This window comes from Triturus cristatus, chromosome 1_2 (genome assembly GCF_964204655.1).
Source record: "Triturus cristatus chromosome 1_2, aTriCri1.1, whole genome shotgun sequence".
In the NCBI taxonomy this organism is placed as follows: domain Eukaryota; kingdom Metazoa; phylum Chordata; class Amphibia; order Caudata; family Salamandridae; genus Triturus; species Triturus cristatus.
This window is the reverse complement of record NC_140580.1, coordinates 789340578-789361562: the sequence shown is the minus strand read 5'-3', so window position 1 is coordinate 789361562 and position 20985 is coordinate 789340578. Positions and strand designations below refer to the sequence as shown.

The window sequence follows — 20985 nt, the reverse complement described above, 5'->3', positions numbered from 1 at the left end:
GTATGCCTCTTTCATCCGCCACCATCCACCCCCTCCATTAGCTCCCTCTTTCAGATTCTTTTTCATCTCTGCTTTCTTACTTTGTCACTGTTTTTCTGTCATTCATAGCTTACTTCTTCCCCTCTTTTGTGTTTTCTCTCTCCTGCTCTGGGCATATGTCTGATGAGGAAAAATAAGGGCAACTACCAGCTCAAATTAAGCACTGAACTAACCCTGATAAAAACAAGCATTTGCAATGCAATAGTTCTCGCATTTAGGCGAGTTTAAGCTACTGGCATTGTAAATGACAATGCCTTTTATTTAGGTTTTAAAAATGAAAATAAAAATAAAAGGCAATGTCATTTACAATGTTAATAGCTCAAACTTGTGTAAATGCAAGACCTATTGCATTGCAAATGCTTGTTTCCCAATCCTGCTACACCAACAGAAAGGCCTCTTCACTCGCGAGACCTCAAGAGGGTTCTCAAATTCTATTTGGAGGGAACAAAATCCATTAGAAAGACTGACCAATTGTTTGTAAACTATGGCTCTGTTAGAACAGGCTTTCCAGCCTCCTAACGATCAATTTCGAGATGGATAGTGTCCTGTATTAAATTGGCTTACCAATTAGCGAATAAGCCTCTGTTGGTCTCCCCTAAAGCTCACTCTACTAGGGGAAAGGTGGCTACTATAGCTTTCTTACACAATGTACCGATGGCCGAGATTTGCAAGGCTGCAACTTGGAAGTCGGTACACACGTTTACTAGGCATTACTGTCTTGATTCTGACTCCAGAGCGGGTACCCAAGTAGGCCAAGTCTCCTTTGGAATCTGTTCCAATGCTAGCTTGATTGGAGTCATTAATGTGTTTTAACAATGTTTACTTTATTTTAAGGGTGGGCAGAATTAGCGAAAGTGCCTTTAACAAAATATCGCGAAATGGCAAAAAATCTCCGCAATCACGTGAAATTTCGCGTGATCGCAGAGATTTTGGTGTGCTGATGAATGCGTTGCCGAATTTGACCTTCAACTCGGGCACCTGCTTTATTTATAATTATATCTGTAAGACTTACAGATATAAATAAAGCAGGTGCCCGAGTTGAAGGTCAAATAAAAGTGCTTCCTGTTGGGGTTTAATTTTTGTGACAGGAGCATCGTACCAGAATAAATCCTGCCCTGCATATTTACCCAAGAAGATGCCACCGTTTTGTGCAATACCTCTACTCAACTGGAGTACTTTCTACTGGCTAATCAGTGAGTGCTACCTCGTTGGGTAAATGCATGTGCTTTTCCTACACTACAGCTGCATTAAGGGCCAGAAGAGTTGTCTACAGCGACCATGTGTGTCTGGAACGTTGCCACCGCGCCAACTGGGGCGCCCAAGATGATGCCACCGTTTTGTGCAATACCTCTACTCAACTGGAGTACTTTCTACTGGCTAATCAGCAAGTGCTACCTCATTGGGTAAATGCCTGTGCTTTTCCTACACTACAGCTGCGTAAAGGGCCAGAAGAGTTGTCTACAGCGATCATGTGTGTCTGTAACATTGCCACCGCGCCAACGGGCGCCGGAGTCCCTCGAGTGAGCTGTCCATCATAATGGGGGAAAGGGCGGGAAGACGTTGCACACCACTGGTGTGTGGGGCGGGGCCAAACGGGCAGGGCTTCCATGCAGTTCACATGCCTCTTGTTTATAAAGGGCCAGAGACGGATCAGAGCAGCAGATGAGGAGACAGAACCTCCTGGTGTCAGGAACTACATAGGGATTGCGCTCGAGAAACTCATGGATGCACAGAGCTCCATCAAGGATGACCGCAAATTGTTGACGGTAGATATGGGGAGACAGCAGCACACCTGCCTAGGCGGCAATTTCCGTTCCCTCGCGGATCGCGGAAGTTTCGACATTTTCGCGTTCCGCACAGAACGTAAAAAATGTAAAATTTTCGCAATTTCCGCAAGCGGAACGGAAATTGCCGCCCACCCTTACTTTATTTTATGCTTGTCACTTGCCCTCAGGAAGAGGAGATGGGCTGGCTACTCTATTCATTTGCTTTTGACTATTGATGAGGTTCCCCAGGAAGAGAAGGATAAGTTACTTACCTGTAATCTTAGTTCTCTTCCAGGGGTATGCTCATAAAAGTCATAAGCAACCCACCCCCGGCAAATGATCAAGGTAAATGTCATCTCTTTGTGCCCTGGCCTTCGGGTCTCTGCAAAGAACAACTGACCGAACTGTCACCCCTGAGGCACAATGGGAAGCTAGGGGTCATGGCTGCCTTAAAGGCATGGTGCCAGTTTTATTCTTTGTGTTTCTATGGGTTCGCTTTTCAGCTTCCTACACTTGTTTTCTGCAATGCAGCCTATGGACTGGCAATGTTTTTCATTCCTCTTTGCAGGATTATGATTTCTATTGTGCATTAAAGCAGTTTTCAAATGTGTTTTCTTTCCCCCTGCTTTATTAGAATTGTATATATGTGCAAAGAAAATTCTTACATTGCTCAGCTTTTTAGTGTATGGAAGGCTGCATTGTGTTTTTATTGTGTTATATATATATATATATATATATATATATATATATATATATATATATATATATATATTTATATATATATATTCATATATAAATATTCCATACATATGTTTCCGGGGTCCCCGCGCATGGGCGGGAATATTCATGTGCTTATGACTTTGATGAGGATACCCCTGGAAGAGAACTAGGATTTCAAGTAAGTAACTTATCCCTATTGTAATTATTCTTCAACAAACTGAGAGTTGACATATAAGGATCAAATACATGCAGAAGTATTCACAATAGGGCATCATCTGCTAGTGGAAGCCATGAGGCCCAGTCCCACATCCCACGGCACGTTTTTATTTTTAACGTTCAAGTGGCATGATATTTTTTGTTCTTTTTAGATTTGTGGCATCTGCTTGCAAGAAAAACTCCAACTTGCGAAAGCCTGCATATTAGGTTTTCCAATGTTTGGTTCTTTAGAGGCGCGTTTGGGGTTCACTTTCTCTACAATGTTTTTTAGTCCTCTTCCAACTCCTTCCTGGTTCAAAACTGCTATTATGACTCTGGCCATTCTGAGTGATCTGCTAACCCAATCGGAGTCCTTGTTGTTCATGTTAAATTTGTAGAGCGCACAGTTACCCGAAGGTGTCCTGGTGCTAGCTCCGCAGTATGGACAGAAAGAGGTCAGAAACAATGCTGGACCTAGATGTTATACAGCCACGTTTTTAAGTCTTTCCTGTAGATGAGCAGGTTGGGAGCAGGATGAATGCAATAGGGAAGCTGATTCCAGGAATTTGCTGTTCAGATAATAAAGCTTATGCCACCCCAGTTGGTTCTCTTAAATTTGGGAACCACCAGGGTCTTGGATCCAAAGGAGTGGAGTGTTCTTTTGGATACATACCATTCAAATCTCTGCCTAAGATTGAAGGGGCCAATGTTGTGTAACGCCTTAAATACTGTACAGAGAGCTTTGATTTGATCCAATGCCTTACCGGAAGTCAGTAGAGCTTCCCAATTTCATGTTTTACTGACTTGAATTTGGGTATGCCAGAAAAAAGTCTGGCTGCAGAGTTCTGTAACAATTTCAGTTTAAGATGTTGCTGCTGCATATTAAGATGCAGCCCGTTGCCATAGTCTAACTTTGATAAAACAAGGGAAAGCACAACTGTTTTTTGAGACTCGCAGGGGATGAAGTGTAGAATCTTTTTAATCATCCTCAGTGTGAAGAAGGTAGAGGTCGTTACTAAGTTTACATGGACACCAAAGGTGAAGTTATTGTCCATTACAACACCTAGGTTTTTTGCTTTCTTAATCGAAGCAGGCAAGGATCTTAATTCATCTGGCTACCAGCCTGGAGATCAGAAGGAGGTTTTGTTTCCAAATATCTCTTCAGTTTTAGCGGAATTACATTGTAGGCAGTTATTGCTCATCCATGTGCCTGCATGGATCCTAGCATGGGACGTTTATCTTTATCGGATGGGGATCTTTTGTAGCTGGTCACATTTTATTTGGACAAATGTGACATGTTTGCACTTTTCATGTGCACTTGTATGTATGAGCCCGGCTGTGACTTCTGCCTGGTATTAATATTATGATGGGGGAACCGGATATCGACGAGCACTCACATTGTTTTTACTTTGCATATGCTCTCTGTCACGCATTACAGACAAGGCTGTGACTTTTCGTTTCTTGTGCTCATCGGTGTGTTCTTTGTTGCTGTATCTCACAGATAGACATAGGCTTTAGAGTAAATGGGACCCCTTTGAGAGGGCCTCCCTTTGCCAACGAACCTCTGTTACTGTAATGAATATGATATATTTCTGTTTACTGCCACCAGGAACCTCATTGTAGCATGTGATTCCATGTAATGAAGACACTTCATAGGGTTTGAATACCTCACCACTCTATTTTGCGTCATACTTCAATTGGAGCATTGGACCATCATTCCTGCACACAACTTTTTTGTAAAAAAAAAGGAGTATGCAACTTGACATCGAGTCATATGGTAAACCTAAATAACCAGACATGGGATCAAATTCCCCTAACCGCCAGGCAAGATAGCTCAGTGAGTTGAGCACCTACTGTAGCAGTCTGTGATAAGCTACATGTCACCAGTGCAAATCCCAGGGGGCCTAGTTGCAAAGTCCATAGATTGTTCGTGGACGGTGTAGGGCTATAAATCCCAATTTATCCACTGCCGAAATAATTCTAAAGCTTCTATAGCTGGTTAATCCTGGCCATTATGCTGTGTCCAGTACTTTCTGACCTCTGATTAGGTAAGAAGTGAGCAGATATTATTACGGGTCTCGAAAGTCATTTGTTCTGAGCATTGGGTGATCTCCGCTGAATGATTGGCCATTTACATGAGAGACAATTTGTATTAGGCAGAGTTTCATTTTTTTTTTTATTCCTATTTATCTCTTTCTTGGTTATAGGTATACATAAAGGTTTGTTATTTTAGCGGACTATTCAATGATAATTCTACTGTTTTTCCCAACCTGAGCCTCAAAGTGATGGACAAGATGAATTTGTTTTAGGTGATGAAGATGATCAGCTGAGCATGGGCTTTCAAGTGTTTCGCTAACCGCCTTCCAAGCTGCTTAAATGTTAGGGAGGGAAAAATGTACATGGTTACTCAGACTGAAGTGTCCCAATGTGTCATTGACAGTATGGGCAGTGGGATGATCTAATCCTAAACTAATTGGCCCTAGTTTATGACGTGATCAAGGCATTTAAAGAGTACTATGCTCACATCAACTACTTAAATGCACTCTACCAGATTGTTTAAGCATATAGCACAAAAATAAAAAAAAATGAAAGCCAGCCCACAAAGCCTAAACTTGGTATCAGAATGCATGCAGGACAATTTTTTTTAAAATAGAATTGAAAATGTCATATCATTTTGAAGAAACAGTATGGAGGATTCCTAGCAGACAGTTGTGCTTAGAACAGGTATACAAACCTGTATTAGTTTTAATGCACACCACAGGAAAATATTATCCTTCTTGGCACAAAGAACGGTACTATTGGCTTTGTTTTATTATAACCTGAAGACTTGGTTCAAAAACACTGCAACGACTCAAACAAATAGTGTATTCAAACAAGCAAACTCATTTTCTGCACATCACAAGTCTTGCTGCAGTGATGAAATATTTCCAGACACAACGGTGCTGGTGAGGTTAAATGTAATGGGTATCTGCTAAACTAACACAACAAACAACAAGTCTCTCTTATTTCATATATGTGCAGTATGTGGTATAGTGACAAGTGAGAGACGTGTTCCTTGGAGAATTAAATGAGCATTGGCAAATCCAATAGGTCTCGACCTTGAGCGAGCTTTTGGCTTTGTCAGACAGATGCGGGGGGTTGGAGTGAATAACAGGAGTGTGGATTTTAGTCAACATTAATAGTGGATGACACCGAAAAAGCAAAAGAAAAAAGCTTTTCAGTGTTTTTGTGCAAGCTTGGCTCTAAGTTCTATGAATCAATACAGCTACCACATGAAAGTCATAAGCATCTGAATTTAGTGCGGGCTGCGAGCAATGAGGCCACCGAACTATGTTACCTAGCTATGGAATGAAAATGGAGGAAATAAATGTGATGGGGGGGAGGGGGGGCTGTTTTTTTTTTATGGGGTCTTTAGTCCACTGCAGAAAACCTGAAGGCTTGGACAAACTGCTCTGATGTCTTGTGATGTCCTCTGGGGAGGAAGAGAGGGAGAAAGAAAGACTGGTTTGCTGTAATTACAATCACAATAAAAACATACCATGATCATGCTTGCCTCCCACTGGCCAGCACATCCCCGGGCATGACACAAAACAGATAGCTTCAGCTTCTCACTCACACAGCACTTTGGAATTCATGGCCATGTTAGGGTGAAGTCTGCTATTCCAAGAAAAAGCAAGAGGTTTTCTAGCTTTACAGACGAAACACTAACACATTAAGCAAATAAATAATTACAATAGCTTTAAAAAGCCAAACACGCTTCAATACAGAAATAAAAATAATAGCTTTAAAATGGTGACACAAGCTTTACAGACAACACACAAACACAGAAAGCCACTAAATAATTGCATACAGAAAGCAAATAAAGCTTACAAACACTGCAAACAGAAAGGAAAGAAATATTTTTCAAATAGTTATAAAAAGCCAACGCACGCTGGCTTGCAGTTGCATACAGAAAGTAATAATAACAAGAGGTTTTAAAGGTATAAAGATGACACACTAACAAAGGCTAGGCTTCCAGAAACATTTTCGGAAAGCCGAGAGAAAAATAGTCAAAAAACGAACATAATAACATAGGCTACAATTAATTTGGCCATGCTCTGTGAGAGGGGAACAACATTAAAAAAAAGGGACATTTGCAAGAGAATGACCATGTACAAGCAAGGATTTACAAATGACGCTCGGAATAACAAATAAAAAGCAATGGTCGGGCTGTAAGCCCACAGAGAGTATACAACATGTCTCGAAGAGACAGAGCATGCACTGTCTAGGCGAGACCTAAAAATGAGATGGGAATGAGGGTGACGGGCCCATAGATAGTGGCGAACTTTGGGCGCTTCTGTGACTGTCTCACTGAATGTGCTATTCTGGGGTTGTCTGGACCTGCCGGACACCCATCTGATATTGGGGAGAGGTGGTGACACCAAGGGTCGAATTTGGAAGTTTGGGACCAGTGGAATTCCAAAAGGCGGTTGCCCCTTCCCCCTCCCACCTAGTTGAAATTGGAGATGAAAGTCACTAGTTGAAATGGGTGTGGCTTAATGATTTTTATCGGGCCACTGCTCAGTGTTTGTTGTACAGTGTGTTGTATTTTCTTTCGGCACAGTAGATACTTTGAATTGTTAATAAATAGATGTAGCCATAAAATAAACCAACAAAGGATAAAGAAAGAAAAAAGTATTGACAAAGTAAAGTATTGGCCCGCCTTCCTGGCACTGATATGCACTTCTTTTTTAAGTGGATGTGCACATATAATCAGGCAAAATGCTTTCACTCATACTGCTAGAAACAGCGACTGAAGTGTCCTGATTAATTTCTCCTTGATGTGTTGTGGTGGACAGAAGTAAAATGTGAATGAAAGTTGAACAGAAAAATGATTAAATAGAGCTGACGGGAAGCCCCTCATATAGGTATATATTTTGAATTTCTGAAGATTTTGGATTACATGAGGTTGGCGAGACAGATAAAGCTGGCTCTAGGCCCGATCCAAAAAGACTGAATACTAGCTATATCTGGAGACGATGAACAACACAACATAGTTCACCAGAATTTGTTGTACTCAGACCCTTAGAATACCTTTATATTTATCATGATGGCACTACTTTTTATGTCAACGCTTTTCTTTTTAACATAACCTATATAGAGACGTAAACTTTATGAGGTCTTCGTCACTTTCAAAGTAAACTAAAGTGAGAGTCTAATGATCTATTATTTTATATTTTTGTTTTGTTTTGTTTGTAGAGTGAAAACGGTTATGGTGAATTTATTTTTATATTCTTTCTTTTACAATCAAAATGAAGTTATGTGTACAGTTGGATATGTACTGAGGGATGCAGAGAATTAGCTGTAGATATAGAAGTCTTTTTTGAGTCGTTTGTTCAGAGATACTTGGCCATTTAAATGTTCTAGATTGGAGGAGTTATTCCATGGATGGGGAAACCTCATTAGCCTTGTTTTGTTCGCAGTTGTCATTGAGGTAAAATGTATGTGTTAGATTTGGGGGTCTCTAGTTGGCATAGTTAGGTACCTGTGACAAATAGGGACCCTTGCGTCTAGTCAGGGTAAGGGGGTACACTCCTAAAATAACCCCTGCTCACCCCCTTGGTAGCTTGGCACGAGCAGACAGGCTCATCTCAGAGGCAGTGTGTAAAGCATTTGTGAACACATACAGTAATCAAGTGACAACACGACAGATGGACACCACACAGGTTTTATATCAAAAATAAGTATTCTTTATATAGATTTAACACAAGACCATAAACGACAAAAATCCACAATACTGTTACTTTAAAAATGGTTGACTTTAGCTTAGTTCTTAAATGCAACACTTTAAGTCAATGTACCCTTAGATGCGACACGCAGGGCAACGAAAGTGTTGCAACGTTGGTTATGCGATGAAAGTTTGGTGCAAATAAATAAAGACGTGAAGATCTTCCTGATGCGGCACGCTTCTCCGATGTTGTGAGAAGACTCAACGCGTCAGCTACAGCGGCGACACCCTTGTCCAGTGATGCGACAACAGCGGCTTTGGTGGCGACACTCTTCTCTGACGATGCGAGATGCTTCCGCTCGATGCTGCAGCTGCGACACCCTTGTTCAGTGATGCGATGGCAGCAGCTCCGACGGCGGCGCGCTTCTCCGTGGATGCGAGGCGCTTTTCTTGATGCGTTGCAATGAGACGGCTACAGCGGCGACCTCCACAATGCGACGGCAGCGGCTGCGACGGCGACATGCTTCTTCCTCGATGCGAGACTCTTCTCGTGATGCGGTGCAATGCTACAGCGGCGACATCCTTGTTCAGTGATGCGACGGCAGCGGCTGCGATGACGACACGCTTCTTCTCCGTGAGTCGCGCTTCCAGCTCCTTGCGACACGCAGTCCCTCAGAAGGCCCAAAACAGCAGCAGGCACTTCCAAAGAACTCTGGGGAGCTGGTGGTTGAAGTCTGTTGTCCTTGAGACTTCAGAAGGAGGCAAGCTCTTTTCCAAGCCCTTGGAGATCCTTCACAAGTTGAATGAAAATGCACACAAGTCCTTTCTCCTTTCTTTGGCAGTCAGTCAACCACTGCAGGCCAATCCCCCAAGCAGCACTTCAGCTTCGGGATAGTCTCTCCTCAATTTCTTCTGGTTCCACTCCTCAGCAACGGTTTCTTTTTGTTTCCCAAAGTGATCTAAATTCCTGTGGTCTTGGTCCCCTTTTTATACACCGTTTCTCTTTGTTCTCTGAAGGCAGAGAGGCCTTTGCCTAGTCCAAAACAGTTCCGGTCAGCCCTGGAGCACTTTGTTGACATGACTCCTTCTTTACAGTGCAGGGCAGAGACATCAGATGCACCACAGGAGGTGGAACCAGCATTGTGGAGGGAAAGCACAGCCCTATTCAGGTCCCAGGTGCAACTCCTCCCTCCCATCTAGATGCAGATCTCTCTGTTCACCACCGGGCTGACTCACCCTGTCTCCTGAAATCCCCCAGCCCTGTCACTCTAACTCCAGACAAGGAATACACATTTGAATGGTTAGACAAGAAAATACCTACTTTCTAAAAGTGGTATTTTCAAACACAATGTTAAAACCAACGCCACTAAAAGATGTATTTTATCATTCTGAGTTCAGGCATACTAAATTCGAATTTCTACCATGTTCCCTGAGTCAGTTAGGATTATAAGATGTAATAATCAAACTGCCCATTATGGCCTATGGAGAACAGGTAGCCTTGCAATAGTGAAAAACTAAAATGGCTGTAATTCACTATTAGAACATGCCACACTCACCAGGTCATGTCCTACCTTATTCTTACAATGCACCCTGCCCTTGGGCCTACCATAGGGCTGTCTGATATGAAGAGAAAGGGAAGCTTTAGGGACTGGCAAGTGGGTGCACTTGCCCAGTCAGCATGACAGTACCAGACAGCACGCAAGCTCTGCAGTAGCAGGCCTTAGACACACTTTTACAGGCTGCTTCTATGGGTGGCACAACCAGTGCTGCAAGCCCACCACCAGCATTTGGTTTACAAGCCCTGGGCACACTCAGTGCACTGTACTAGGTTCTGACGAGTAAACCAAATAAGGCAATCATGGAGTCACTAATCCATACATCAATTTACAATAGGGAGAGCATATGCACTTTAGCACTGATCAGCAGTGGAAAAGTGCCCAGAGTCCTAAAACCAACAAAAACAGGTCAGAGAAAATACAGGAGGAAGGCAAAAAGTTCAGGAATGACCCTGCAAATAGGGCCAAGTCCAACAGTATGGTTGAGGAATGGTGGAGAACTTGTTTGAGTAATTCTTATATTTTTTAAATGAATAGTTCTGGTAACCAATGTAAAGCTCATTGGGCTTGTTCACTGGTTTAAACAAATAGGCTGCACAGTGCCTAGCAGCTCTAGATGGACTGTTCGCATGAGAAACCGGATAGGTATTAATTTGAATAAGGCAGGTCCCTGACTAAAGTGGCATGGTGGCCCAAAAATGATGGGTTAGAATTTTACCCAGAGTGATAGTAATATGGGTTGTTTACAAACATTCGTTCCTTCATCTTTCTTGTGTTTGATGCTCTTCAGACACAGCCTTTGTGTAGAGAGATGGTTCTCACCCCAGGCAACACTGGGGCTGTCTCCAAACTGGAACGCCCAAAACATGGGTGTGTTGAAGTGTGAGGTTTCTGCACCTGGCTGTCATCAGACTCTCCGAAGCAGTAATCAGCGATAAACAACAGGGCAGGCCTCCCACAAAATCGTCCTTGCACATCAGAAACTACAGTCCTACCCCAGACCCCTGTGATCAACCAAATGACGGTGCTCTGGAAAATCTAATCAGCAGCTACTTCCTAAGAAATGTTTCATGGAATTACTAAATGTAGCCCTGTCTCCATCCTCCTCACTTCTGGATCTGGATCTCCATCCTTCAACCACAGACGTGCATATTACACATAAAGAGCTGGTGGCTGCATGCTGGGGTTTGAGATTGAGATTCCAGGAATGCGTGAAATATACTTTCACTGTCTGTGGAAGCTGTCCTCCAGTATGTGCCGTGCCAAAGTAGATGCACCGAAAATGGATCCTATCGGCTTCAGTACTCTGACTTTCTCACACTGTCTACTAATGCACATGTGCTACAAACACACACATTTAGCATACACACAGGATGTCTATGCAAGGTACTGGGCATTCACAAAAATCTACCAGTCTCAAAACACTCTATGCTGCCACTTTTGTATGTGCAATACCCAAGCCAGGGATAGTAAGTAGTCTTCTGTCAAATATGAGCGCATGTTTGATGCACTCTTCTAGGTCATAGGATAAGTCCAGGACCTCACATAGTCACGGACAGGCCTGTGTGCTCACTTTTGACTTAGTGTGACCGTAGGGCCAAAATAAGAGTCAGGATAACAGATACACAATCGGCCACTCGGGCAGGGAAACAAGCCAGCGTACCATGCTGGGGACATTCTTGTCGCAACAGTAGTCATACATTTATAACGGGAAAACAAAACTACAAGCACCAGACTGCAAAGAAGATATCAGCGGTACTTGGGCAGAGCACAGCCTGAGACCTCTTCTGATTTCACCCCCATCCCCAAGGGTGTCAAACGTAAAGGACTCCCTGACACTGAATTTTACATGGGGTGTTTATAGGTGCAGCCATGCATATCAAAGGTTTCCTCCAGTCTGTATAGATAAAAGGTATCACTCCAGTCTAATATTCGTACACTTTTATTGTGTGTACAAGACCCATCAGCACACACATATGTTATCAATAACCCCTGCAGCCTGGCCAGGCTTTTATGAAATCGCTTCTTAACATGCTTGGATTGCTAACGCTATGTTTATAATGTTAAAAGTGAAACGTCAAGTCACAGATCGCAACATGCTGTTGGGTAAACAAGGTAGAGCTGCTAAAGTTATCACGTGTCATGGAGTTTACTTGGCAGTCATCCATTCAGCAGGATTGAATACTTCATTTACTTACTCCGGTCAACAGCAGTGCTATCTTCCCCATTCACAACGGTTCAAATTATGCAGAACAGTACTGACAGAAAACCCCTAGCCCCCATCCCCCCAATCCATATTGTACGTCTGGCTGCAGGGCGAGTTTCCCTATCACTCTCATGAGGGTGAAAGTGTATGCATCGGCCAGGTGAGCCATACATTGAACGCTTTCAATAGTGGTGACATCAATGCAACCTACTCGCACACTGGCAGCAGCAGTGCATGCTGCTCTCTCGAGCTGCCCAGAACATTTGAGTGTAGCTTTTTCAGTTCAAAACCTAGCAAACTGTTGGTTTACTGGCCCCTCCAGCTAGAGGTAAATTGATGGGCGCCTGTTATGTTTCCAGGATGATTTATTTGTGTAATAAGATTTCAGTTTTTCTATGAAATGATAATTTACATTGCACAGCAGGTATTAGTTTCAATCAGAGTAAAAGCTCTGCTCTATAAAATATCAGGTAAGTTTGCAAGAGGGGGTCCTAAAGCCAGTTTTACATTACACTACTGGAAAAATATCGGTGCAGCGCAGTCCCCATCTGCAGTCACGATGTACCTGCTTGCGGCCACCGGCTGAGTGCCCACTGCTCAGGTTGTTCACTCTCTGGATCAGATGGTTCAAGGCTCCCTCTCCCATCCATGTTATGCACTGCTACCAATGGACTAATACCAGGTGCCAAGGCAGAGCAGCACACTGCTTCTCAGCCCCGGACTGATGGTGGCGTACAACTACTAAAATACTGAGGCAGACAGAACAGCATGTGTGACATGAGAGCGGTTTTATACTTACCAAAATGACTGATTTCAGCCAACACACAGGTTAGGCACTCAAGTTATATGGCACCAAGGCAAATGAGATTATCCAAACCAGCTGTCACACTCCGAGTGTAGCTAAAAATCCTGCAATAAGGCAGGCTCAACACAGTGTTAGGCCTAAGAGGAACTCCAGTAGCAGCCAGTGCAGACAGAACTGGGCCCCTCACACCACGGGGCCCTGGTGCCACTTCACTGGCTGCACCACTGATAGCTTTGCCCCATCCATAGTTCAGCTTCACTAGAGGCAGAGGTTTGGGTAGTGGCACAAGCCGTTCAGTGGTAGGTGAGGCGCGACCGTAAGGACGACCGTTTTCATATTGGAACAAGTAATGGTAGCTGGACAGCTTTTAAGTGCTCAAATAAGAAGTGTTGAACTCTGCTGGCAAGACCCCTCCTTTGGAGTTAGCCGCTCAGATCAGACCATCTGTCTTTTCTAACTGGGCTATTTCAGCCCTTGTACTGTATTACATTGTAGACTCTTTACTGTTGACCCTTCAGCCTTCCACAGCGGGGCTGATTGTTATCAAACAAGGTGAGTAGTTTGTTGAATTTAAAAAGCATGGCCTTACTCGGCGATGCTTATAGCATATACTCTAGGTAGGATTATCTCTCTGATAAAGAGCACTCTCATAAGGCCCTTAAGACTGACAACCTACTTGCATCCCATTCCTTTTTTATTTCCCTTCTTCATTTCCTCTCAAACTTTTTGCCCTTTCCTCAAACAGGTTACGGGTTCACAATATTTAGAAAATGCAGTTACTTTTAATCGGCAAGTATTTTTCGTAGCCCCAGTTTTGATGCCCCTTAATTACAACAGCTGTTTATTGATGCTCCCCTGCAGTGCTTTAAATGGCCCGGTACTCACCAGTACTGAGTACTGGTACTTCTACATTTTCGGCGCTTGAGTACCGGACCTTTTTTTTTTTGCAGAGTTTTATATAGCACGAACTTGACCCGAATCCAATCCGGTATCAGAGCGCTTTACATAGCACCAGTTACGTTACATGAGGACACACATTCATATTTTTTTTTGTTAGGTACCGGTACTCATGGGAATGTAAGCCAAGCTCCGTGAAATTGGCAAAAAGAAGCGCAACACAGCTGACAATGAGTGGGTCCGTTTTCGTGAAGCACCCTGATCGAGTGCTAATCTCCCCTTACAATGTGCTAATTGAGCGGCCACCAGTAGGCATTCATTCAGAGCCAGGGAGCTGGCAGGAAGTTTGGGAGGAGCCGACGCACACTGTGATTACTGACACAGCCTGTGACTCTGTCTGCTCTGACCAGAGTCAGACTGGGACAGAAATTAGGCACAGGCACCAACAGGAAAGTGCAATCACCATTGTGGTAAATGTGAGCATGTTATAGCGCTCACTGCTTAGCTTTCTATTCCCTGTTGTAACTGGATGCAGTGTACCTGACCCCCAGGCATCAGCCCTTCACCAGACCTCGTCGGGCTCATAACGGGGTGCAGTGGTGGTGGGGGGGGGGAGGAACCCGCGCCAGGCAGATCTCTTCCACTAAGAGCATCTGCCTCCTGAGATAAAGGCACGGTTTTCCCCTTCTGTGCTGACCTTTATTCCAGTCCTTTTGATTTTATTCACATTTATGTTCCACGTGGAGTCGTCCAGATGCTTCAAAGACATTTGAACTCCTTTACTTTATTTGCTATTTTCGAACTTCATTATTGCCACATTTGGCCTCTTGGAGAAAAGGTTAAACGTACATTAATTGTCTCTGTGGTATATTTCATGTACCGTGGGCCTTGGAGCACTGAGCAGAGAACAGTGTGATTGCAGATATTGTTTGTTCACTACACATGAAGCTGCTGTTTTTTGTTCAGCTCACGTCAGACAAATGATCTTGGCATTTCCTCGGAGGAGGGTTTGTTCGTGGTTCGGGGTCACAGATGTGCCTTATTAAAGGGACAGACGCCGCCCTTCGGCCTAGTTCCCTGGGGGTGCAGTTAATCAGAGCCTTCGCTCTGACGTCACTACGTTGACCGCACAGCACTGAATGCGGACACTGCTGGGGGTGCATTTAATCAAAGCCCTCGCTCTGACGTCACTATGTTGACAGCACTGGATGTTGACACTGCTGGGTTGCATTTAATAAGCGCCCTCTCTCTGCCGTCACTTCATTGACCGCACAGCACTGGATGCTGACACTGCTGGGGGTGCATTTAATCGGGGCTGCTGGGGGGTGCATTAAACCAGGGCTGCTGGGGGCTGCATTTAATGAGGACTCTCCTTAGCTTTTGTTCGAGAGTTTAGTGCAAGAGGCTTCCATATGCAGACAATTCTGGTGCCCTCCAGAACACCAGGCAGCGGCAGATTGAAAGCAAGTGTGAATAATTATGAAACTGTATTAGTAGGCAGCTGAGATCATGCGTGTAGGTAGCGTCGCTTACATCCCGTTTGGTACAGTCTGGTGCCAAAGTGCCCTTTCATTTCTGGTGCTCTGTAGCAGTTTTAAGATCTTCTTAGAGTTTCTTGTTGTTCAAATGGGTGTAATTTCTAAAATAGTATAGGTTTCCCTCGCCTTCACTGCTTGATTTTGCCTGTGAGAAAGTGTTACTCATAGTCATTGAATTTCACTCATAATTACACTGAAATTATGACAATTTCACACATAAGCAATCTGAACCTTGGCAGCTATCTGCAGTGTGTACTCAGGCGCTGTGGAGCCCATAGCACTGTAGGTGTGAGAGCGGGGCCGGCTAACAGGCATATCTCGTGACTCTCGGGAAATCGAAGAGAAGACTTCCTGCTGGCATAGCAGAATAGGGCAGCAAATGTTTGGATCCAAACTGTGGAGGAAAGTGGTGATAGTGATGCTGTGCACAGCCAGTGGAAGTCAAGGTTTAGTAATGTGGGCAGCAGCGAATATAAGCATTTCTAAAACGCATGTACTGAATGCCCTGTCTCCGTGCATGAATGCTTCTGTGACCCTGTGCGTGTTTTTTCATGAGTGAATGTTGTCTGCAGTGTCCACCATAGCAGATTTATAGATGCAAGCCCGACAAGCCCTGTATTACCACACTCTGCACTTGAAGTGCACGTGAAAGGGTGCGCTTGTAGCAAGTGCAAGGCCACTCTCTCTTCAGTGCAGATCTGCTCTCTCCGCAGTGTTTCAACACAATTGTATTTTGTATTGTACAGGCCATTTTCTCCTGGGTTAGTGGAGGGGCTCTGGGAAGGGTAGAAGTGGGTGAACCAACCAGTTAACAAGGAGAGCCCAGTCAGAGCCGAACCAGGAGGTCTGCCCTGGCCTTAAAAGCTCGTACAGAAGTCGAGCCCTGAAAACATTACCAGTGAAATAAAAGTGTATTTTTTTTCATGTGAAAGCATTTCACCTTGGTGCATAAGCTTATATCACAGCACTGAGAGGAGTTTGTGCTCCCACCATGAGGACAATGCCATTAGTGATCTGGGAAGCAAGTCACTTTTCAGGTGATCATCATTTATGGGCTATTTTCTCTTCATGAATGAAGCAACATTATACTGGACAAGATGTGATTGTACTGCACACATCTTGAACTTGAGCATTTGAATATACCCTCATATGTGCTAATGAAGAAAAAGGAGGTTGGCAAGATAAAATATTTGTCTGCGATCACACAATTTGGTCGTGTGGGGAAGCTGGGATTGATCCCAGAATTTCTGCTTTCACATTGTGCAATTCTGCCTCTAGATGGCTTCATCTTTGTTTCTCTTCTGTATTGCAAGTAAGGTCACTATTTTGTCCTATTCTTTGCACATGAGATTAGTTTGGTTAGCAGGCACTTGCACTATCACAGTTCAGTTCATTTGTGGCTTGAGCGTGCAAGAAGACCTGGAACTGCGTTAGAGCCAGGCATCCTGACTCGAGCTTTCAGCAGCTTACCTGACTCCAGAAAGAGGGAATCAGACTTTACAGCAGGTAAGGAGCTTAGAGGCCAAGCTGTGCCAATGAAATAAGAGGGTTAACCATAGTTAAACCTTTCCCAAAAATGTTAAGGAAAATAACTTGTGCAAGTTATATGTGATCTAGGTGTTGCACCATGACAAGCCCACTTTAATAATAAATGTACCCTTTTGTTCGTATAAGGGAAATGCAATAATCATATATATACCAGAAATGCTTTCGTATAATTATGCACATCTTCACACCAATTAAATCTCAATCACATTAAATGTGTGCCCCTTGCTGGATCCCATTGCACTGCCCATAGCCCCGCCCCAAGCCCTGCCCCCTAGTACACATCTCAATTTGGTGAGTACCTGCACTTATTTTGTTTCCATTTAAAGCACTGCTCCTCTGATTATGCACACTAGTTGCTCTGAATTTTTGGAAGAGTCCTCGATGGGTTAGTCTCCAGAATGTTGGCACTTTTGGCTTTTCATGCTACTGGCATCTTGACTCTTACCAGATCTCAATTGACTCTCAAATTTGTGAATGAATCTTCTGTTGAACTCGTGCCTAAAATGGAATTAGTTTGCACTGATTTACTACGTTGTCTGGCAAGAGATCAGCCTTCATTTACTTTGTGGAATTTGCGTACATGTTTGGATTTATAGCCTGTAATTACAAGGCCTCAACGTTAAAAATATTTGCTTTATGTAAGTCTACTGGTAATCGACATTCCAGATCTAGTCCTAGTTTGAATAGTTTTCCCTTAAGGGTCCCGATGCTCTGCTAAATCCTGTCTCTCATAAAGTACTAGAGACCCTGTCTTTATTAACCACCTGTTAGTGTTTTTGGCCTCACTGTCTCTTTGCAGTTGGTTGCTCTTGTATTTGTCAAACCAACTGAGTTTACCTTTTTCACTTGCATAAAGCTCTTCAACTAGAATACCAGTGAGAGGAATTTGTTATTTATTTCGTTATATCTGTTGATCATCTATCAAAATTATATGCCGGCTCTTTGTGAATATAAACATTATGCTATATTATGTTTCCAGAAAATGGCAGAGCTCCACAAATTTTCCTTGGAGAACAAGGAGGAAGAAGTAGTGTCTGACCCCGAGACAGAGGCTCTCTGTGGACCCATCGGCTCTTCTTTCTATAAAACTGCAGAAACGCTAAACAGCACACAACTTGTAGTCGAGCAAGTTCGAATCGTGGACGACGAGGGCAAACTGAAGGTCTTATACCCTTCAAAGACGGACCTTAACATGAACGTTTTAACAGTAGTTCGCTGATCTCGGCAAGCAGTGCACACTGTCTAAAATGTTGGATCTGCAATATTGTACGACAAACTGCAATTGCTGGCAAAAGATTTAGAAAAGTATTTTTTTAATGTCGTTTCCCATTTTTCAGGCTGTAATTGTTGGAATGTTAATTTATTTTTGGTTTTCAAAAATGTCTGACAATTCTTAAAATTTATAATTCGAAATCTGTTTTGGAAGCAGGCGATAGGAAACTGGAAATGTACCTGCACATCATCCTGTTTATAAAGTCTATTATGCCTTTCTCTTCTTTCTTCCTCGTAATTATCTTTCTTTGTCTGTTGCTAGACTCTCTCACCACTCCCCTATTTTCTGTTCCCCTAATTTTTTTCTTGAATCTCTTTCCACTTCTATCCCTCTCCCACTCACGTATTTTCCCCTTTCTTCCATCTCCTTTTTTTCTTCTTCGCCAACTATCTGTCTATTCTCCTACCATAACCACTTCTTTTTTGCATTGCTCTCCTATTAATGGTTGTGGTCAATTTTGTCCAATCTCTTTGCCCCTCTTTTTTTCCTCGCTTTACTGAGTCACCAACTCAGTCTCTACCTTTCATCTTCCTTTCTTAATCTCTCTCCAAGTTGATCATGTAAACTATTCTCCACAAACAGAAAAACAACAATTAATATTTCTTACGCTTCCTATGAAAAGAACCAATTAAAATCAATGGCATACTGAATTTACTCAGAATTATCGTGCATTTATCAGGACAATAATTGATTCACATTTATAAATGTTCCCCTTTTTCAGATAGTCCTGCCAAACATAGGTCTCTAACACATTAGCAGAATAGAAAGACATGCTTTCTAGAACCCCTTTTATTTCATCTGGAGCACAAATTTGCAGTAAATGGGCACTTAAGTTATAATCCTCAAATATCTACAAATGCTGAAACCAACGTAAAAGATACTTGCATGTCCTTTCTTTAAACAAAAGTTTAAGTTAAGTATGAACTGGCAAAAAAGTCACCTTGGCGAAGTTGAAAGGTAGCTGAAAATGTTCGTAATTGGCCTTTTTTATTTTTTGTTTATAAATTGATACCACTGTTTGAGATGGATCTACGCATTCAAATAAACTCCTGATTATATTTTGTTGTCATGTGCTTTTGTAGGATTCATGTTCATTTCTGTGGCTATTGTACGTGAAGAACTACACACTTAAGAAATTGTAGATTTTTTCACTCAAACTATTCATTTTGTCTGCAACTATTCTTGTTTGTATCCAGCAGTGGCTCAAAGTGTACAAACGTTATCAATAGTCTATATTATTTTCTGCCATTTTATCAAAATAGGATATTGGTGCAATGTTTGATGGTGGTCTTTCAGTGTTTTCATCACATTAAAATCCATTAGAAAGTTTGATAACGCCTTCATCTGCACCATATTTACAGATTGTTGCTCTTCTCTTCTTTTTTCTTCTTCTAGTTATGTGTGTGTAAAGACTTAATACTGCTGTTTCTTTCTCTTGCTGTGTTTGATACACTACCTTTACAATACGCAATACTAAAGCACTGTTGCGGTTTAACCACAGCGAGATTTTCTTTTGGCCTACTGTGCCTTGTTCCTTGTGAAGGTTACTTTTATTAAATCATATTTAAATGCTTAAGTAGAAATCGGTTGAAGAGATGATTTAACTTGAGCTCTCGACTTATTTTTCCCTCAAAATAAATATTTGTACTGCAGAGTATCTGCAGTGTCTCCTGTTCTCGCCTAGATCCTAAGAGAAGTAACACTGAAGCTGCAAAATGTATTGATTCCTGCAACAACAAAAAAAGTGGTTTTGTGAACTGTACCTTTTGTCAGAGTTGAAGACATCTTCTAATAAATGCTGCAGTTGGTAACTAAGTTCTTTTGTGTGGTCCCTTGTCTTGTGTCGAAACTTAACAGCTTATCTCCATCATCATCTGTGTTTATCCTTGCACAGAATGACGACAAAATAAAAATAAAAAGCTGGAAGCGTACAAAGTTCACTCTTAAAAACAGTGCTGTTAATCATAAATACTACTTTAGTATGCATTACAGACTTACTAGTTTTCTGTCGCCATTGGGTTCGGATGTGCTTATCTTAGCTCAAGTTAGGAAAACTTTATTTAAGGCCAAAAGCCTTTAGGTATCGTCGGTATTGTTTGCGTTCGGTATCGACAAATTATTATACTCGTTCTCGGACTTATTCACACTTCTCGGACCTAGTTTCGGTCCGAACATCGATCGACGTTCGAGGATGGAATCGAGGACTCCCTTCAAGAGATGTCCTTTATGTCACGCGAAATATCCACACATCGATGTCCATCCGGTGTGTAACAAATGCTTATCACCGGATCATGATGAGTCAAAGTGTATGGCCTGCGCCCGGTTCCGGTCAAAGAAGACACTTCGGAATCGACGGGCGGCTAGATTGGAGGCCAAACAATCGTCGCCTAACCCGGTTAACATATTCAGCACCGAGGATGAGGTAGTCGAGAGTGTCGAAGAGATAGACCCGAGCCATGCTTCGGAGCATGATTCCCAATCTGACGACGATGATGAGGTGATCTTCGAGGACGAAGACGTCGTCGACGAGGTAGGAGACGACGATGAGGCCCTTGGGGCCGAGGAAGATAGCTCGGGCGAGGAGCTAGGCCAATCCGTCGATGCGGAGGCCGACGGACACAGTCTTGACAAGGCTCGGGTCGAGGGATCGCCTGCGGGCCTTACCCAAGATCGGTCGGATCGTTCTACAGCCCCGCCTGAAGGCCCGGCTTCGAACATTTCAAAAGAGCCATCGC

At 43.0% G+C, this 20985-nt stretch overlaps 1 protein-coding gene across 1 annotated transcript in view; it reads left to right on the top strand.

The window, feature by feature from the left end:
• LRRC47 (leucine rich repeat containing 47) overlaps positions 1–20065 on the top strand; it is a 189694-nt gene extending 169629 nt beyond the window's left edge. The window contains exon 7 of the mRNA XM_085608859.1: positions 17957–20065. Within this exon, the coding sequence (XP_085464985.1) occupies positions 17957–18196 (240 nt within the window). The 3' untranslated portion in view covers positions 18197–20065. The remainder of the gene's footprint in view (positions 1–17956) is intronic.
• Positions 20066–20985: the final 920 nt, after the last annotated feature.